At 40.0% G+C, this 17,838-nt stretch overlaps 1 protein-coding gene across 6 annotated transcripts in view; it reads left to right on the top strand.

The window, feature by feature from the left end:
- The window catches only part of FAR1 (fatty acyl-CoA reductase 1), a 43,850-nt gene extending 30,347 nt beyond the window's left edge, over positions 1-13,503 (top strand). For 3 of the 6 annotated variants that reach the window (XM_033152056.1, XM_033152046.1, XM_033152072.1), the window contains 4 exons: positions 2,342-2,513; positions 7,049-7,178; positions 8,791-8,918; positions 10,976-13,503. In XM_033152056.1, the coding sequence (XP_033007947.1) occupies positions 2,342-2,513; positions 7,049-7,178; positions 8,791-8,918; positions 10,976-11,138 (593 nt within the window). In that variant the 3' untranslated portion in view covers positions 11,139-13,503. Of the gene's footprint in view, positions 1-2,341; positions 2,514-2,784; positions 2,957-7,048; positions 7,179-8,790; positions 8,919-10,975 lie in introns of those variants that run through there. The other 3 variants (XM_033152064.1, XM_033152080.1, XR_004426836.1) reach the window with 2 other exon arrangements.
- The last annotated feature ends 4,335 nt before the right edge of the window (positions 13,504-17,838 follow it).

Here is a 17,838-nt window from a genome sequence, read left to right as displayed (position 1 = left end):
TTTTGGTTAAAGTATTGTCAACCATTTTAGAAAAATACTTGTGACTTATTGATAGTGTATTTAGAAGCATAATTAAATAAACTATTAGGTGAATAAATATAACTTACCTGATTAAAACATTACTAGTTGATTAACTGTTTCAAAATCAAAGTTTCCTTTTCACTTTTGGGGTGTTAGAACATGATCAACTGAGTAACACAACAGTTGTAAAAAGAAATGGCTGAAAACTAAATGTCAGCAGTTACTCATACTAAAAGCTTATTGGCTGGCATATTGGCCAATCATTGTGCAGTATTAGAAGTCAGATATTCCAGTTGTTGAAAGGTGCCCCATGTTGAAATGTACCCCCCTCTCCCCTATGCTTGAAAATACATTGTGTGACACAGGATTTTAGTGTATGCATGCAGTGTTAGAGCAATGTGTACCAAATATTTCAAATATATATATTTGTCTAATTTTTAAAGTGTTACAAAAGTAATAAAAATACAATATAGTATAAAAGAGGCATTACTTAGTGGTGTGTGTGTGTGTGTGTGTGTGTGTGTGTATGTGTATGTGTATGTGTGTATGTGTATGTGTGTGTGTGTATGCTGTGGTTCCACAGAAATGCAGAAGTTTTCAGAGAGAACATGTAACCCTTAAACAGCTTCAAAGCAGGGTTTCAGTGTGAGGGTAATAGCTGCTGAAATCACAGAGGGCAGAATGGTGATTGAATGAGATTTACCAATGGTTTGAGGGCAGAGCCTCAGTAGTCTGTAGAACTCCTTTAGCTTTAACCATGATTCTAGAACAAATTGCGAAAAATATAAAATAAATAACTCAAAACAATGTAAACATTAAGCAGATTTTCATAACTTATTCAGCCCACATATTTCAATTTTTCTACCAAATTGAACTGCACCAGTGCCCAGCTCCTACATTTTTTTAGCACAGTGTATATACACACCTGGTTTTACTCAAGTATGGGGCTACAATTGATAGCAGTACTTTGATCAGAGTTATAACATCAGAGCAAAGCACATTATAATGATTCTTAAAGGGCAGAGGGCCAAGAGTTGCAATTCTGCACCAGTGTGGAGTTTGCAGGCCTTATATGTACAGTGGTACCTTGGTTCTCGAACACAATTCTGGAAGTCCGTTTGACTCCCGAAACCATTTGAAAATCAAGCCATGGCTTCCGATTGGCTGCAGGAGCTTCCTGCAGTCAGGCAGAAGCCACATCGGGCATTTGGCTTCCAAAAAATATTCGCAAACCAGAACACTTACTTCTGGGTTTGCGGCGTTCAGGAGCCAAGCCGTTTGGGAGCCAAGCCATTGGAGAACCAAGGTACCACTTTATAGCTTTTCAAGTAAACCTCATAAAATGGCTTACACAAAAATGTTAAAACAAAAGCAATGAGCATTACTTAAATAGGTAAAATATGGGAAAGATAAGCTATAAGGAGAAAAAAATGTTCCAAGGCTAAATCTTGAGTAGCAGCAGGTGATGGATAGGGGTGGGTGGGTAAAACTAGTATATCTGACTTGCAGCCCATGAGAAAATGGGATTTGCTGAGTTTTGAGGAATCAGTGATATATTAAAAAAGCAGTTACATAGGCCTAAGTTATTTTCCAATTTCTAACCATACTAACATAATTTGTTAAAAGTTTTAAATCTCTGGATTATTATTTTTAAAGCATCTCTTCCCAGGCAATTTGCCTGCATATAATCTTAACATTATTCTTTACCATCTTTTTTCTGTCTAGTCAAAATGTCAAAAGCAGTGCATAAATCTTCCTCCTCTTCTGGAGGATTTCCTTTTTACTGTAAGAACACTTCTTTAGTTTCACTGAAAGTTGGGTTAAGACAGTACAAAATTACAGATTCAGGCCTTCAGTCTGAGAAACCAAAATAAACCTTAATGAACAATTCTTTAATTTAATTCAGATGTGTGTGATACCTGAGCTAATTAAAAATGTTGGGTTAATCTGTAATGCAACTTACAAATTGTTGTGTGATACATAGGTCATAGCATAGTGTCAGCCAGTGGAGCTCTATTTGCAATTATTTACAAACACAAGGTTAATAATTAAGTAGGAAAGAGGAACAGAGAGAGCACAGAACAGGAAAGGAAGCTGCAGTCAGTGGAGCACTTAAAACCACCAAAAGAATTCCAGTGAGAGAGACTACTTAGGCTTGACAGTTGAACCGAATGAATGCTGAACATTGCTAATTAGTGAAAGATGTGTATGAAAGATGTGCTTTAATTCATTGAGAATAGTACTTGTATGTTATGTCCATGGAAGTCCATTACATTTAAATGGTTATTATCAAAGCTGTTACACAACTTTTCTTTCTTAGAATACCATGTAATATCCACTTTCAAGAGGAACCCTCTCGAACAGGCCTTCAGACGGCCCAATGTAAATCTAACCTCCAATCACCTTTTATATCACTACTGGATTGCTGTAAGCCATAAGGCCCCAGCATTCCTGTATGATATCTACCTCAGGATTACAGGAAGAAGCCCAAGGTAATGGTGACTAGCTCTGTCTTCTGTTCCTCATGACAAACCCATGTTTACACGATTAACACATTAACATGTTATTTGTTATTTTGATTGAATGGGCGACTAAATCCACAGAGATATTTGACTTCAGGCCATGAAAATGGTGTAGTATGGATAATGTGCTAAGTAGCTAAACCATCAAGATGTCTAAGGCTGTTGAATTTGCTACCTAACTGTGGGTTCATTCTTTGAACAAGAGCTGCTCAAAACATTGTGACCCTTATTTTTCCTACAGAGAGTTACATAAATTTGACATTCAAGAGGAATCCTTTAGAACAAGCAATAAGGCGTCCCCATGTTAAACTCCATTCCAACCCCCTTAAACATCATTATTGGACTACAGTCGGTCACATACTTCCTGCGTTGTTATACGATGTTGTTCTAAGGTTGACAGGTCAGAAACCGTGGTAAGAAGGAAAGGGCTAATACTTTGCTGGAAAGGTGATGGAAGCTTTTTGGCGGTGTAGATCAATGGCATGAGCTTCTTCTGTAAATTTACTAATAGAAGCATCAACAATAACAGTAAAAGAGCTGGATGTTTCTTAGGCCTTAGTGATTGTTTGAAGTTCATTTTCTTATAATGAATCTAACAATCCCAGTCATTTTCTAAGTCTTCTGAATAATTCCACTCTAGCACTGTTATTGAAATTATAAGCTGAAATGGAATGGGAGGGCAAGGAGATGTAAGAGATAAATAAATATATAAATATATATGTATATATTGTCATCTGTATAAATATAGATGACAATCATGGTGCACTTGTGTTGTTTTTAATGGATGATACAAGTCACTTAACACATTTTATCTCACTGACATTCGGCTTATAATTCTTCTGGCTACCTTTTTTAAGTAAGCAAAAAGTTTACTTTAACTCGTCAAAATTGCATAGTTTTATTCTTCCTATTTTAAAGTTTTAAAATGGCACGATTTTCAAGCTTTCTTTTGCAGAATGGATGTTCAAACTGCACAACAACCACCACTGAGATCTGAGGGAACAGAGCAACTGTCAAGTTCTGTTCTTTTCAAAGTTAAATTAGCATTTGCAATACTACTACTTAAAAAAAATGCATATTTTGGTATGTCCTCTATTGACTTTAGAAGCTCCAGCATAAAACTTGTCCATGTTCTGTGACAGCATCAAGATATTTTACCAAACGTTAGTTCATGCACAGAAATAATGCTTGTTATGCTTTATTGCTTGTGGTATTGTCTTGATGGCTATTGTGGAAGCATGGGCAAGTATTACGCCTACATCTTTGGAATTTGGTGACCTTATGCCATTCTCTCAGCTGCCAATACCAGCTTCTCAGGTCCATCAAAGTAGACTTGCTACACATAAAGGCATGGAGCTTCTGCTCTGTTGCCCTGATGCAGGGGAATTTGCTCTATTGGTTTTGGAAGAACTTTAACATTCTTGTCAGTTACCTAAATTTTATGTATGTATTTATGTACGTATGTAGAACAACATTCTTATCTATGTACAAGACTTCAGGCTTCAATCCTTTACAATATGGATGGGCATTGGCCAGGCTGACGGGGGCTGATGGGAGATTGAGTCCAACAACATCTGGAAACCACAGGGCATCTGCAGCTGCTATACAAATAACCTGGGAGTAAAGCTCATTGAACTCAGTGGGACTTACTTCTGGCTAGATATGCATAGCTTTGTACTGTTTTTTTATTACTTTTCCAGACCATCATGGAATTCCTCATGAGATTAACACTGCTCAGTATCTCATTAGTTCAGTAATGATAGGAAAAGGTCAATAGAAACAGTTTGCCTACCACTCCTGATTTTACACCTGTGGTTGAAGAGAAAATGTTGAACGTATTTTAGGGAATCTTCAGAATGGCAGTAAAAGACCTAGCTAGCATTCTGTGTTGACAAACAGCACACATTAGAATACTCTGCAACACACAAAGGTGTTTCTCAATATAGGCTTTTTAAAAACAGTGGGTTTATTAGATCATTTCCTATGAAAATTAACCGGTGAAAGCATTCTAAACAAAAAGCTAAAGATTAAGGGAGGAATTCAACATAGCGCTATGGCAATCGTCGTGTCAGTGAAATCATTTCAGCCTGCCAGATGGTAGGTTCCCCCCTCGTCATCTCTTCTGTGCTGTTCTGGGGGTTCTCCCAACCCCTGTAGGAGCAAGGAGGGGAAGTGCTGTTGCCCTAGCAAAAGTCTTTGGTTGAATCTGGCCCACATATATGCCCCCCTGCTTAATACTAGAAGCTGCATTCATCCATTGAAGCTGGATGGTTTGAGATTCAGTACAGAGAAAATGAAGTGCTTCAGACAGCACATACCTGTAGTTATAAACTGGGTTTCACTACCAAAGATGGAATGATCACCATCAATTTGAACAGCTTAAAAGTAGATCAGACAAATGGGTGGAGGATATTGGAGGCCGTATGCTGGGATCACAAACAGGAGTGTGATACTACACTCATATCATGCTTGTCAGCTTTTTATAGGCATTTGGTTGACACAGTAAGAGCAGGACACTTGACTGGATGAGTCTTTCGTCTGATCCAACTGGGTTCTTAGGTTAAAATCACAGCATGATTGGTGACAGGCTGGTGCAATATAGTACCATAGTATGTGATACTACATTGGCACAGCAGTTATACTGCTTAACCTCTCACTGGTGCAGCAGCATGTGTGTGGGGGAGAGGGGGGTATTTGGTACAGCAGCCACAGTTGTGGTTAGCTTAAATCAGTAACATTTATTTCATAGCAAAAAGTACCAATATTACCACTTACTTCCTTTTGTGGAGTGCCTTGAAAGTGTAGTCAGGGGAGGAGAGCGGAGTCTCTGAGCAGACTTTCTCTTTCCTCCTCTCCAACTCTGGTTCAGTGACTCATAGCCCTCCAGAGCAGATTTTGAGGCAGTTCAGGGAGGGGAAGAGGAACTCCTGTCATGCCAGAAGAAATCAATTCTTCTGGTGAAAAGCCCCATTGTATGTCGCCCAGGGAATTGAAACTCAAAATTGTTCATCTAGAAAGTAAAATAGTCACTCTTAGCAAGCTTGTGTCCTTAACTTCAAGTGTACTTGAATTTAATGCATTTTTTCCTTACTGCTAAAAATCTTTATAGTCAGTATTTTTCTGTTCTTCTGAATTTTGTGCTTATGAATGTTTGGAAAGAAGAGCTCTGGCTAAGCTTTTCATAATATGGGTGAGATGCGCAAGTTCCCTTGATGTAGTTCAGACACATTTTAGGTCCTTAGAAGAAATGTATATATATAAAAAATCCTAATAGGAAAAAGTTTTGTATAGTTTCATTGTCTTGTATTGCTTTTCTGGTAGGTCTTTCTGTTAAATAGCTTTCCCCCAAACATATTTCCTTTATTTAAATTATAAAACATTTTACACACAGTAGAATTTGACCATCCTGTTCAGTATAGGCAAACAACCACAGACTTTCACAAAGCTGTTTCATACAGATGCTGATTTTATTTTCTCTTCCCCTTCCCCTTTTCATCTTCTTTGCTCTATCATCAGTGCCTTCCATTGTAAGGATTAGGCTGGAAATGTATGTGTAGAATCACTGTATGCTCTTGGCTGTAGCTAGCCGGTGCCAGTGGAATAAGTTGTTGTAGGAAGACAATATGCACCAGAACTTAATATTCCCTACAAATGTACAAAAATGTATTAAAAATGAATATTCAGTTTCCTGGATTCAAATTTATACATAAACATATTTTTTTTTAATAGAAAAGCTGCTTTCCATGTTGATCCTAATAATAGAATGCACTGTATTCAGACAAGTTATTGATTGTTGCCCCAGGTAGGCAATGAACATGGATAGAATATTTCTGCATATTATGTAGTAAACCCTTACATCTGAACTGGCATTCTGCATTGCATCATTTGGTGTAACCTGTGATGATATTGGAAAGGAGAATTGTTTTGTAATGAAGGCCCTTCTATCTCTTTCCTTATTGGCCTCTGGAATAATGGGAGCAGGCATCTGGTGTGTTGATTCTCAGATAAATACCTGACATCTGATTTGTGTGAGAATTATAGTTGGGGGCACTTTCTTATGCAGGGCAGCTGCCCTTTGATGCTAGCCACAGAAATAGTTTTCTGGGAGCAGTGGAGAAATAGAGAAAGGACATCTGTCTCTAGAGTTTGTTCTTCGTAGATTGAGGCTAAGCTTTGGTGAAGCCAGAAAGTTACAGATAAATTTTTGAATCCAGTGTTTCCCCTCTTGACTCGGCAATGAAAACTACTAGATAATATTTATCTTCTTCTTTAACTCTATCTACTTCATATTAAATCTCTATATAATCTAGTTTTCAATATACTGTCTAATCATGTAGTTCATAATTTTCCTTAAAATATTTATTAAAATGCAATGCAGAAATATTCTAGTTATGTTAAATTTACTTGGGTGCTTTAGGGTTGGGAGACAATTAGAGGATCTGAGTTTAAACATGTAAGTTTTTCAAATGTCATTTTCTTGAATAACATCTTTCCCTGAACTGTAGGATGATGAAAACAATAACACGTCTTCACAAGGCTATGATGTTGCTAGAGTATTTCACCAGTAATTCTTGGGAGTGGAACACAGATAACGTCAATATGCTCATGAGCCAGCTGAGTCCTGAAGACAAAAAGGCAAGTTACATTTGTTTTTGTCTTAGCATTGGCTTACTCACTGTACTATTGACATATAAAGCTTTTCAAAGAAAGAAAAGCTGACAGGGAAAATATGAGAAAATCAAGCTATAGTATAATCATGTGCTTGGTTCCTTTCTTTGCTTTAACTTTTATAAAAACTAATTTACAATCCTAGACACCTTGTCTGCACTAGCATTCCTGATACATGCAACTAATCCAAATGAGTTTGAATGATCTTTAAATATCTGAAATTGAGATCAATTGTTGAAGCTAGATTTTTATTTTTTGAAATTATGTAGACTGTCAAACTCTATGCAGGTATCTAATACTGAATCATTTTAATCTTGGATTAAAGGGTTAATGTCAAGATAGCTCAATAGCTTAAATCTGCTTGGGAACAATAGGTAGGCTATGAGACTAATTTCTGTTCAGTTTGTTAACATAAACTAGGACTAAACAGCTCATATGCAGCGATTTGTGATTATGGATTAAGATAATACATTCAGTAACAAGGTTTTAAGACTATGTGTGCCTATTTTAAGTCTTGTTATGTGTTGACAAAAGCAAGCATAACTTGAAACTAGTGCCTCAATGAGTTCTAACCAGATATAGAATCTCTAAAGGATTGAATTTAGACCTTCTGCATGCAAGGCAGGTGCTCTGCCACTGAGCTAGGGTGCTGTGATTGTCCACAGTCCTGTGCCCTAGCCCTTTACCAGTATTCTTTCTCTGCTGGCACCACCTTACTTTGGGGTTCCTTCAATAACACAGTGTGGTTTGGTTGTGATTCTTTACCCTTCCACTCATAATTCACCCATAAATCACAGAGAAGCTCATTGTGACAATGGCTATGCATTCTCCAACCTTACAATGTAGGACTGGCTACAGGGACCACCCCTTTATTGCCTACTCTGAGGTAGAACTAATATCAGCTATGTCCATTTAACCCCTCCCCCTACTTGCCTCAGCACACAGTCCATTCCGGCTTATGATGGCTACCCCTGGTCTACAGGCACCAATATTTACATCATTTCACATCCAAAGGTGCTCTCCACTATAACTCTACAAACCATTTTACAGGGGGGAATTTAAATGCCCCAATTAGCTTGAAGTGGGCTGTGTGTCATCCTTTCAGGTTGATTCTGTATGTCTCTTGATTAACAGTTTGTAGAGTTATAGTGAGGAGCACCTTTGGATGTGAAATGATGTAAATATTGGTTTCTGTAGACCAGGGATAGCCATCATGGTGTATTCCATATGTTGTTGGATTCCAATTTCCATAAATTCCAACAAGCATAGCAACTGGGAATGATGGGAGTTGTAGTTCAGCAGATCCGACCCACCAGTGAGGCAGGGTGAAGCAGCCACCTCAGGCAGTGGAAATGAAAGTGATGGGGCCCCCGCCTGCCCCGCTGCTTCCACCACTGGCGGAGAAGCAACCCAGGTATGGTAGGTTTTGGTGGCTGCAGAGCAGCACAGCATCCCTCTGCCCAGCGTTGCTGATTAACTATGAAACAGTTTCATCTGTTGTGCTCTTGACTTAAGAATAAAGTTACATTTCTTTCATTTGTGAAGTTTGACATAATACTGTTCGTTCTTTTTGTAACAGACCTTTAATTTTGATGTTCGGCAATTACACTGGGCAGAATATATGGAAAATTACTGCATGGGAACGAAGAGATATGTATTGAACGAGGAAATGTCTGGTCTCCCAGCAGCTCGGAAACACTTGAATAAGTATGTATAGTGTATGGGTGGGATTTACCTAACAAGTCCAATCAGTGCAAGCTCTTCCTTCTTCTAGTATACTCCCTAAATAATTTGACTTGTGGGGGCAGGTGTCAGGAGAGCCTCCATAACATCACATGAGAGAGGAGATTGTTCTGCTTGGCAAGCTGTGGTGCTTGTGCTGATCGGAAATTCACTATACAGTAGCATGATTTCAGGTTCTGCCCCTCAACCGTTATTCTTTACTTTTTAGAAGGTAATGCCAATTGAAACCTTACTCCTCTTTTAATGTCTGATGCAGCGGAGGGTAATGCTGCATCCCTCTGGTTTTCGGATCAAATAATGTCATGCAGATATAATACCTGAGGGAAGGTGTTAAGTGTGACACCATTTGCAAGTAAAAAGTTTACTGATAATTTTCCTTTTTAAGTTTAACACTATAGCTGCTGTGAAGTCATAGAAGTCAAAATATCACACAATGTAAGGTACATAAACCTGTACAAATGGAAAATTTAATCTCCTTGATTATGCCACCATTCTTGTTGCTTTTCCTAATTAAATTTTACTGGGGGGAAAGTTGTAGTAATATTAGGTAGCTTAACATAAAAGGTTGCCACCACAGAAAATCTGGAGTTGCCCATATGCTCTATTGTGATATGAAATAAATTACAGTGCTATAACATGGCTTTTGTATGTAGGTGAGCAGCTAGGTTAAGAATTTTGCAACATGTATGAGCAGGGTTTAACAGGGGAAGGCTTACCATCTCAGCTGGTTTACTGACAAGTTTTGTTACAAGGAGTCTCTAGAAATCTGGGTTTGGCCCAGGAGTTCTTAAAACTGGACTCTACTTAGGACTGGAAATCATGAATGTATTGTGCACATACATTCTTACATGATGTTAGCTATGAAACAGTTTAATCTGTTGTGCTCTTGATTTAAGAATTAAAAGTTACATTTCATTTGTGAAGTTTGGCTTAATACTGTAGGATTTGTTGTTACAGGAAGTTGACAAGTCATGATTATTACACATTTATTCTTCAGTAATTATCATTAACTGTTAGACCTTACAACCATAGCACCCAGTCTGTGTATAATTGCCATGTTTCACAACTGTGTTAGTTGGACGCACAGTTGCTGCAATTTTTGGTCATTGCACAGAGGTGCCATCTTTCCTTTTTCTTGGTGTCAGCAGTGGCAGGCTCTACCAGTTCTGAGGCTGCCTCTCTCAAAATCCTAGGTAAGTTGTTTCTGAACTTATCCCAGGATTTGATCAAACCCAGATCTGTGGTCTAGAAAGATAACATATACTAGGATGTTTACTCCATTTTATGTTGTCTAGCTTCCAAACCATATAGGCATTAACCAAGGAATGTCTACTACAACTGAAAAAACACATTTGCCACTGTTTGTCTTCACAACAGCTTCCAAAAGCATGATCAATCTGGCCACAAATATCCTAGCTACTTTTAGTTTTACTGTAGTGAAGAATAATTTGAGGCTTGGATTTGTGCTCTGAGATTGCATTGGTATGCAGTGAAGAAAGGAGAACTGCTCTTCCTTTCTCACAACACTTGTAAGTTATGTACCTGTCTTCTAGAAACCACTCCTGGATTGGCGGGTAAGGAATTCTGGGGGAATTCCTGATATTTTCTCTCCAGTTTGCAAACTAGAGCCAGGCATTTCTTAGCTGAAAATATTACTGGTTGGGTTATCTATAGGGACTTCTATGACAAACATGAAAGACAACATCTACTGGTAAAAGATGCAGCTTATTGCAGGAGTAGGCAATGTGATGCTCTTCAGATTTTTAAGACTCCAAGCTTCCATCAGCTCCAGCCAGCATGACCTAAAGATCTGGAGGGCACCAGGTTGGCAAAGGCTGGCTTATTGTGTAATGCATACTTTATACAAGTAGCTGATTGTTAGGCTTCTCAGTTTATAACCAAACCTGTTGTGGACTGTATTGTTAAACTAGTCAACAGGGGAGGGCATCAAGTGCCAATTCATCTTACAGTTGTTAACTTTACTTGTGGGTCAGCCTGTTTTTCACATCTTTTTTTCCTAGGCTAAGGAACATTCGTTATGGCTTCAATACAGTGCTTGTGATCCTCATCTGGCGTATTTTCATTGCAAGATCACAAATGGCAAGAAACATCTGGTATTTTGTCGTTAGCCTCTGTTACAAGTTTCTCTCTTACTTCAGAGCATCCAGCACTATGAGATATTAAAGATGGCAATTCTAGAATTAGGACATCTATGCATATGGTGGTCTAATGGCATAAAGCCCTAAAATGTACCTACTCATCTCGTCTTTTGTAAAAACATGAAATATTAGATCTGGATTGTGAAATACAGTACACGTGATGCTTAATTGTGTATTTCTGTGAAGATCATATGGCTGGTACTGGATCAATCTGTCATTAGGCAAATATGTAGGTTAAATATCCAAATGAATTTAATATCTCTGTATGAGGAAGAACTTTAGGCCACTGACCAGTGTAACTGTGCAATTCTGGAATGCATTGAAATTAAAATCTGCCTTAACATAGTAAACTTAATTTTTATTGCAAATAAGCGTGTTTAGTTAAGGTGAACAAATTATTGGCTTAGATGGTAGAGCTATTTATTTGAGACTTTAAAATTGCAACTGGTTTGTCTGGTTATTCTTATGAGAGAGGTATCTTTGTAAATGATTGTGAGTTGGGCATTTGTTAGTCTTTTATTCTTTTCTCCTCCTTTCCAGTCCCTTGACTTGAAAAAGCAGGGATCCTTCAAGGGGAAAACTGCAGCTGGTACACAGCATTTTTCTCTGCATGTTTTTCTGACTTGTGGCTTAGAACTGTTTGTATGGCCAAGGAAAGAGGTGAATTTATCCCTTGGAAGTTGCACAGAAGGAAACCACATCATTACAAGTCACTAGTATTTTCCTTTTATTGCAGAAGAAATCAGGAACTTTGAAATTTTCTTCAGTGATTTAGAACATAAATCTGTTTACAAAATGCCACATTTCTTAAATTACATACAGAATTTTAAACTTAAATTATCAAGCACTACTTCTGAAGGGGTGAAATTGATATTTATGCTAAATAAAACTCAGCACAGTTTGGGGGAATGGTGAAAATAGAAATGAAGAAAATAAAAATAACTGAATAGGTACTAGGTTAAATGTATTTTTCTGCATGTTGCTTTACCAGGAAAAATGCATTTACAACAGTCCTTACTCTAAGATTTAATTAAGTACATATAGTAAAATCTTATTCTGTAAAACATAGTTACATAAAATTCTCTGCTATCATTAACATTCTTTTCATTTGATATAATCTACCATACCTGTGTGGTGGCAACCAATTAACTTCTATTATATCTGGGTTTTTTAAAATTAATATGCCTAAGTAAATTGTGAATGAATTCTGAATGAACCATAGGAGTTATGCGAAGCACATGCATCCTATACTTATAATTCCACATATAGAGCATGTCTTGCTGCTGTGGAAATATAACTTCTTTCATGCAAATGTGCATCTGATTTTTGGAGAGAGAGCTTCCTTGTTGAAGTTTAAATATTTTATCTTATTAAGTACTTTAATGTACAGTTGTTTTTTTAAAAAGACCTGTGTATAATTTTCCAGGGATACAAAATGTTACATAGTCAAAGTCCACACTATTAAGAAGTGTGTGAATCTGGTGTTACAGTGTTGGAATACAATAAATTGTGGATTTAGTGATTTAAGGTTTTACAGTTAGGTGCAATATTCCTACTGTATCTGCTACAGCTGCTCCCCTAATTCTTTCTCATTGAACTTGAATATTTACTTGGCATTTTAGTACGTTGTAAACTTTTGCACAAGGTGCCTGGAACCCAACAAGCCACTTTGATTTGTGTATATGTGTGTGTGTGTGTGTGTGTGTGTGTGTGGTTGAACTTGGTGAGAGGCAATTGTAAGATGCTTAGATGCTAAGTTCATTTTCTCACTGTACTGTTTTTATGGAACAAATTACTGCTTACTCCTGAAGCTAATGCAGCTGAGAAAATTGTACCAGGATCCATACTACGACTTTAAAAGATCTCTGAATAACTGATAGAATTGTTTCATTTTCCACACTAGTTTAACTTCCAGTATGGCTGCCATATTGGGTTCCTAGGATTTCCATTTAATATGAATGGTTACCTAGTTTTCTCATACAAAGAAATAACATAACTATGTCGCAATAATGTTCTAGCATTCCACATAAATCTAGATTGTAAAGGTTCCTTCAGTTTTGGTGTTCATACTAATGTTGCAACTTCAGTAATTTCAGACTTGTTAATTGAAATAAACAAGACTCATAATTTTGGGTATTGGTCTGAAAAGTCTAATTGACTTGAAGAAACTATCCAATCTAAAGTGAGAGAAGAGCATTCTGAAATGGATCACTCAGAAGGTGTGCCAGAACTTTAAAATTTGGGACCATAGAAGAACATTACCCTGCAATGTAGCTTTCTGCTGTAGGAACAGATTCCGAAAACAAAAATTTAAATCATAAGCTTTTATAAAATAGAAATATTGGGTGCCTTTGTTTGTAAACCAAAAATAAACAAATTCCTGAATATGATGTTTGTTGAATTTATCAAGTTGTTTAAGTTGTGTAGAAATTTTAACTTAAAACATTTTGTGCTTTGAAATAGGAATTAGTAGCACAACCTCATTTCAAAATGTCTAAAGTTGCATGTATAGTCATATTCAAATATCTAAAGGGCTGTCATTTGGAGCAAGTTTGTTTTCTCCTGCTCTGGAAGCTAGCACCTTGAACCAATGGATTCAAGTTAAAAGAAAGGAGATTCCGACTAAACATCAGGAAGAACTTTCTGGCTGTAAGAGCAGTTTGACAGTGGAACAGACTCCCATGAGAAGTGGTAGACTCACCTTCCTTGGAGTTTTTTTTTAACCAGGGTTGGATGGCCACCTGTCATGTATGATCTAATTGAGATTCCTGCATTGCAGGGGGTTGGACTAGACAACTCTTGGGCTCTCTTCCAATGCTGCAATTATGATTCTATGCATATGCTGTACATATTACAGTCATATGCTAAAGGTCACACAAACCCCTAGTATCAATGAGTACTAATATAAAACCCTAAATTGAAGAAATTTAATGTTGCATGGTTACCGTACTTCAGGGTGAAATCTGACTAAATCATGCACAGTAGACTGCCTGAAATCAATGGACAAGTTACTTAAGACAATTGATTTCAGTGGAATAAGTGGAATTTTCAGTATTCTGAAAATGGCTAATGTTGAATATCACTCACACGAGCAATTTTGTGCATGTTTACTCAGCGTCTCTTTCAGTACTCAAGTCTCTCTCCCTCTGGGACCTTCTAGGTAAGCATGCATAAAAATGCAGGCCTAACCATTTTTTTATTGGTGTCTTCATTTTCTACATTGTGTTTAAGCTTGAATGAAACACAAAATGGATTCAGTTGGTTCCATCCAACAATTTAACTACTTATTTAAGGTGGAAGTGCACAACAGGTCTTTCTTTACTTGTCACATTCAGGCAGTGCAGGACCTTAGATGGGATGAGATACACAAATTTTACTTTCTGTATTACAGTAGAGGTTTGGTAGAAATATGAGGCATAGGGAAGAAAGGTCAGTGCTGCTTCTTTCACTGAAAAATGAGCTGACATTCACATAATCTTGAAACTTTATATATGGAATATTTCAAAAAAAAAAAATAACTACCACATATTAATACTAATTTGAAAACTTAATTGCCATCTAATTTTGTTTTTATTTTAATGGATCTCTGGGTATTCTGGGCCTGTCAGACTAACACTCATCCCAGAAAGAGGAGGAAATGATTGCTAGAATAGGCAATCACGTTTAAAAACATTTTATGCAGCATATATATGCCATCCAGTAACAGTGATTTTCTTGGTTGCTTACAAACAATAGTATACTGAGTAAAGCTTGCTGGGGGGGGGGGTGGAGAGAGAAGAGTATCTGAAACATAAGAGAGCGTGTGGGCTAAATGGTACAATCAGCCCAGTTCACATAAATTCACATCTCTTCTCTTTGGCTAAGTGTTTATTGTGACCCAGGACAGATTCCAAATGGTTTGTATCTCAAGGGATCTTCTGCTCCACACTGAACTCCACGCCTTATATAGCTTGAGATCCCAGTTTCCTGATGCATCAACTTTCTGTACTGTATCATGTTGCTGCAACTGAAATCTGTTTGATCTTTGCGAACTTCCAAGATTTGACTACATGAATAGTAACCAACAGTTCAATTTTAAGGCTTTAAATAAAAAACGTTGATATGGCATAGTCTTAACTTGCATGTAACAGTGTTTTCTCTTGTAATTATGATTTTAACCCCCCCTTTTTTTTCTTGGTCAGTGGGAAGATGGGGTACAATGATTTTGGATAGTTACAATTCTAAAGGAGCCCTTCAACATAATTTTTAACATGGGTTACTTGGGACTCTTGTCTAAGAAACATATCTGTCTTATGGTTCTGAACCAGGGCCGTCTCGTCATAGCGGCTGGGTGGCGCAGGGTGCCAGGCCCCCCAGGGGCGCCCCAGCGAGCCCGCCGGCATACCAGGCGCCCCCTCCCCAACCCGCGCCCGCCCCCATGGGCAGGCGGGCGCTCGCACACCGGCGGGCGAGCTGCAAGCCGGCTGCCCTCCGGAGCCCCAGCTGGAGCGCTGGGAAGGGCGTGCAACGCGCCGCTCCAGCGCCACGCCCCTCATCCCCCGCTCGCACACCTCCCTCCCGCGCTGGCCACCCCTTGGGGGATGAGGAGCGTGGCACTGGAGCGGCGCAGGGCTTTGTGCGCCCTTCCCAGCGCTCCAGCTGGGGCTCCGGAGGGCGGCCGGCTTGCAGCACCACGCCCCTCATCTCCCGCTCGCCCACCCCCCCTCCCGAGGGGCGCCAGCGCGGGAGGGAGGTGGGTGGAGAGGCGGCCCACCGGGTGCGCCGAGGGATCATCGCACCAGGGCGGCCAATCCCTTTAAGACGGCCCTGTTCTGAACCATTTTAATTTCATGAGGTGACAAGGCCTAATTCTGTCAAAGTTGCACAGTTAGATTTTTCAGTCCATTCTCCCTAATCACAATGTATGGGAGTGGTGGTGGCTTAATTGAGGATGATGGGGAACAATGTGCACAGCAGGTAAGACCCAGCATAGGTTTGCATTGAAATGCTGAGTGGTGTACTTTTGACTTGGGAAAATGGTGGGCTACTCATGGCTGTTCACATTTTCTTACCCTTAGTTGACTGTCATTGTCTCTGAGAGTACAGTGGTGTCTCGGGCTACAAACACTTCAGGTTACAAACTCCACTAACCCGGAAGTAGTACCTCAGGTTGAGAACTTTGCTCCAGGATGAGAACGGAAATTGTGCAGCGGCAGCAGCAGGAGGCCCCATTAGCAAAAGCGTGCCTCAGTTTAAGAATGGTTTTGGGTTAAGAATGGACCTCCGAAACGAATTAAGCTCGTAACCCGAGGTACCACGGTAATTCCTAATCTTAAACAGGTAACATTTATGAGAATGAATTTCTGCAGCACATCTGCTACCTCTATCCATATCTGGAAAGGTTGAACTACCATCTATGCAGCCCCTAGTGATAACTACTGAAATGTGTTTTCTATGTGATAGTGGTCCTTTCTCATGTGGAGTATTGGGATGATGCAAAACTCTTGCTGCAGTAACTGCTCTGCCTGCCTATCAGCTTCACAAAGTAATTCAGAGTGTTGGTTTTGAACTTCAAAGCCTGAAGTGACTTGTGCCACTTTAAGGAGACCACCTTCCATATGTTTTTATCTGCGTTTGTACAAAAAAAAGTACCTCTACCCTCCAAATACAGGAGGTCTCTTCTTTGCAGTGAAGGAAGAATAAATCTTCCAATTGGATGTACTCTTTTTGAATAACGGACAGGTCAGAAGTGTGAGAATATAGCAGATGCCTTCGCTGTATTATAAGTAAATAAACGGTTAACCTCTTAAGATTATACAGTGGTACCCCGCAAGACGAATGCCTCGCTAGACGAAAAACTCGCAAAACGAAAGGGTTTTGCGAGTTTTTAGTTGACTCGCAAGACGAATTCGTCTATGCCTGTTTTTCGCAAGACGAATTCGTCTGGCGAGGTACCACTGTAAGCTGGCTTACCTTTTCGCTCTGGTCGGGAGGGGTGATGTCCGCGTCCGCCATTCTGGATCGACTGTGCATGCGCAGCGAAAAGGTAAGCTCCGCTGCCGGTCGGGAGGGGGCCGTGGGATCGTGCCCGATGTCGGGCATGATCCCACGGCCCTCTCCCTCCTTCCCGGAGCCCCGCCGCTGCGTTTTAAGACTGCAACGATCGTTGCAGTCTTAAAACTCGGCGGCGCGGAGCTCCGGTGCCGGTCGGGAGGGGGCCGTGGGATCGTGCCCAATGTCGGGCATCATCCCATGGCCCTCTCCCTCCTTCCCGGAGCCCCGCCGCTGCGTTTTAAGACTGCAACGATCGTTGCAGTCTTAAAACTCGGCGGCGCGGAGCTCCGGTGCCGGTCGGGAGGGGGCCGTGGCATCGTGCCCGATGTCGTGCATGATGCCACGGCCCCCTCCCTCCCTCCCGGAGCCGCGGAGCTGCGTTTTAAGACTGCAGCGATTGCTGCAGTCTTAAAACACAGCACCGCGGAGCTCCGGTGCCGGTCGGGAGGGGGCCGTGGCATCATGCCCGATGTCGTGCATGATGCCACGGCCCCCTCCCTCCCTCCCGGAGCCGCGGAGCTGCGTTTTAAGACTGCAGCGATTGCTGCAGTCTTAAAACACAGCACCGCGGAGCTCCGGTGCCGGTCGGGAGGGGGCCGTGGCATCATGCCCGATGTCGGGCATCATCCCACGGCCCCCTCCCTCCCTCCCGGAGCCGCGGAGCTGCGTTTTAAGACTGCAGCGATCGCTGC

Source organism: Lacerta agilis, chromosome 1, assembly GCF_009819535.1.
Source record: "Lacerta agilis isolate rLacAgi1 chromosome 1, rLacAgi1.pri, whole genome shotgun sequence".
NCBI classification, from domain to species: Eukaryota; Metazoa; Chordata; class Lepidosauria; order Squamata; family Lacertidae; genus Lacerta; species Lacerta agilis.
The sequence above is the reverse complement of the archived record's forward strand: the minus strand, read 5'-3'. Positions and strand labels throughout refer to the sequence as shown.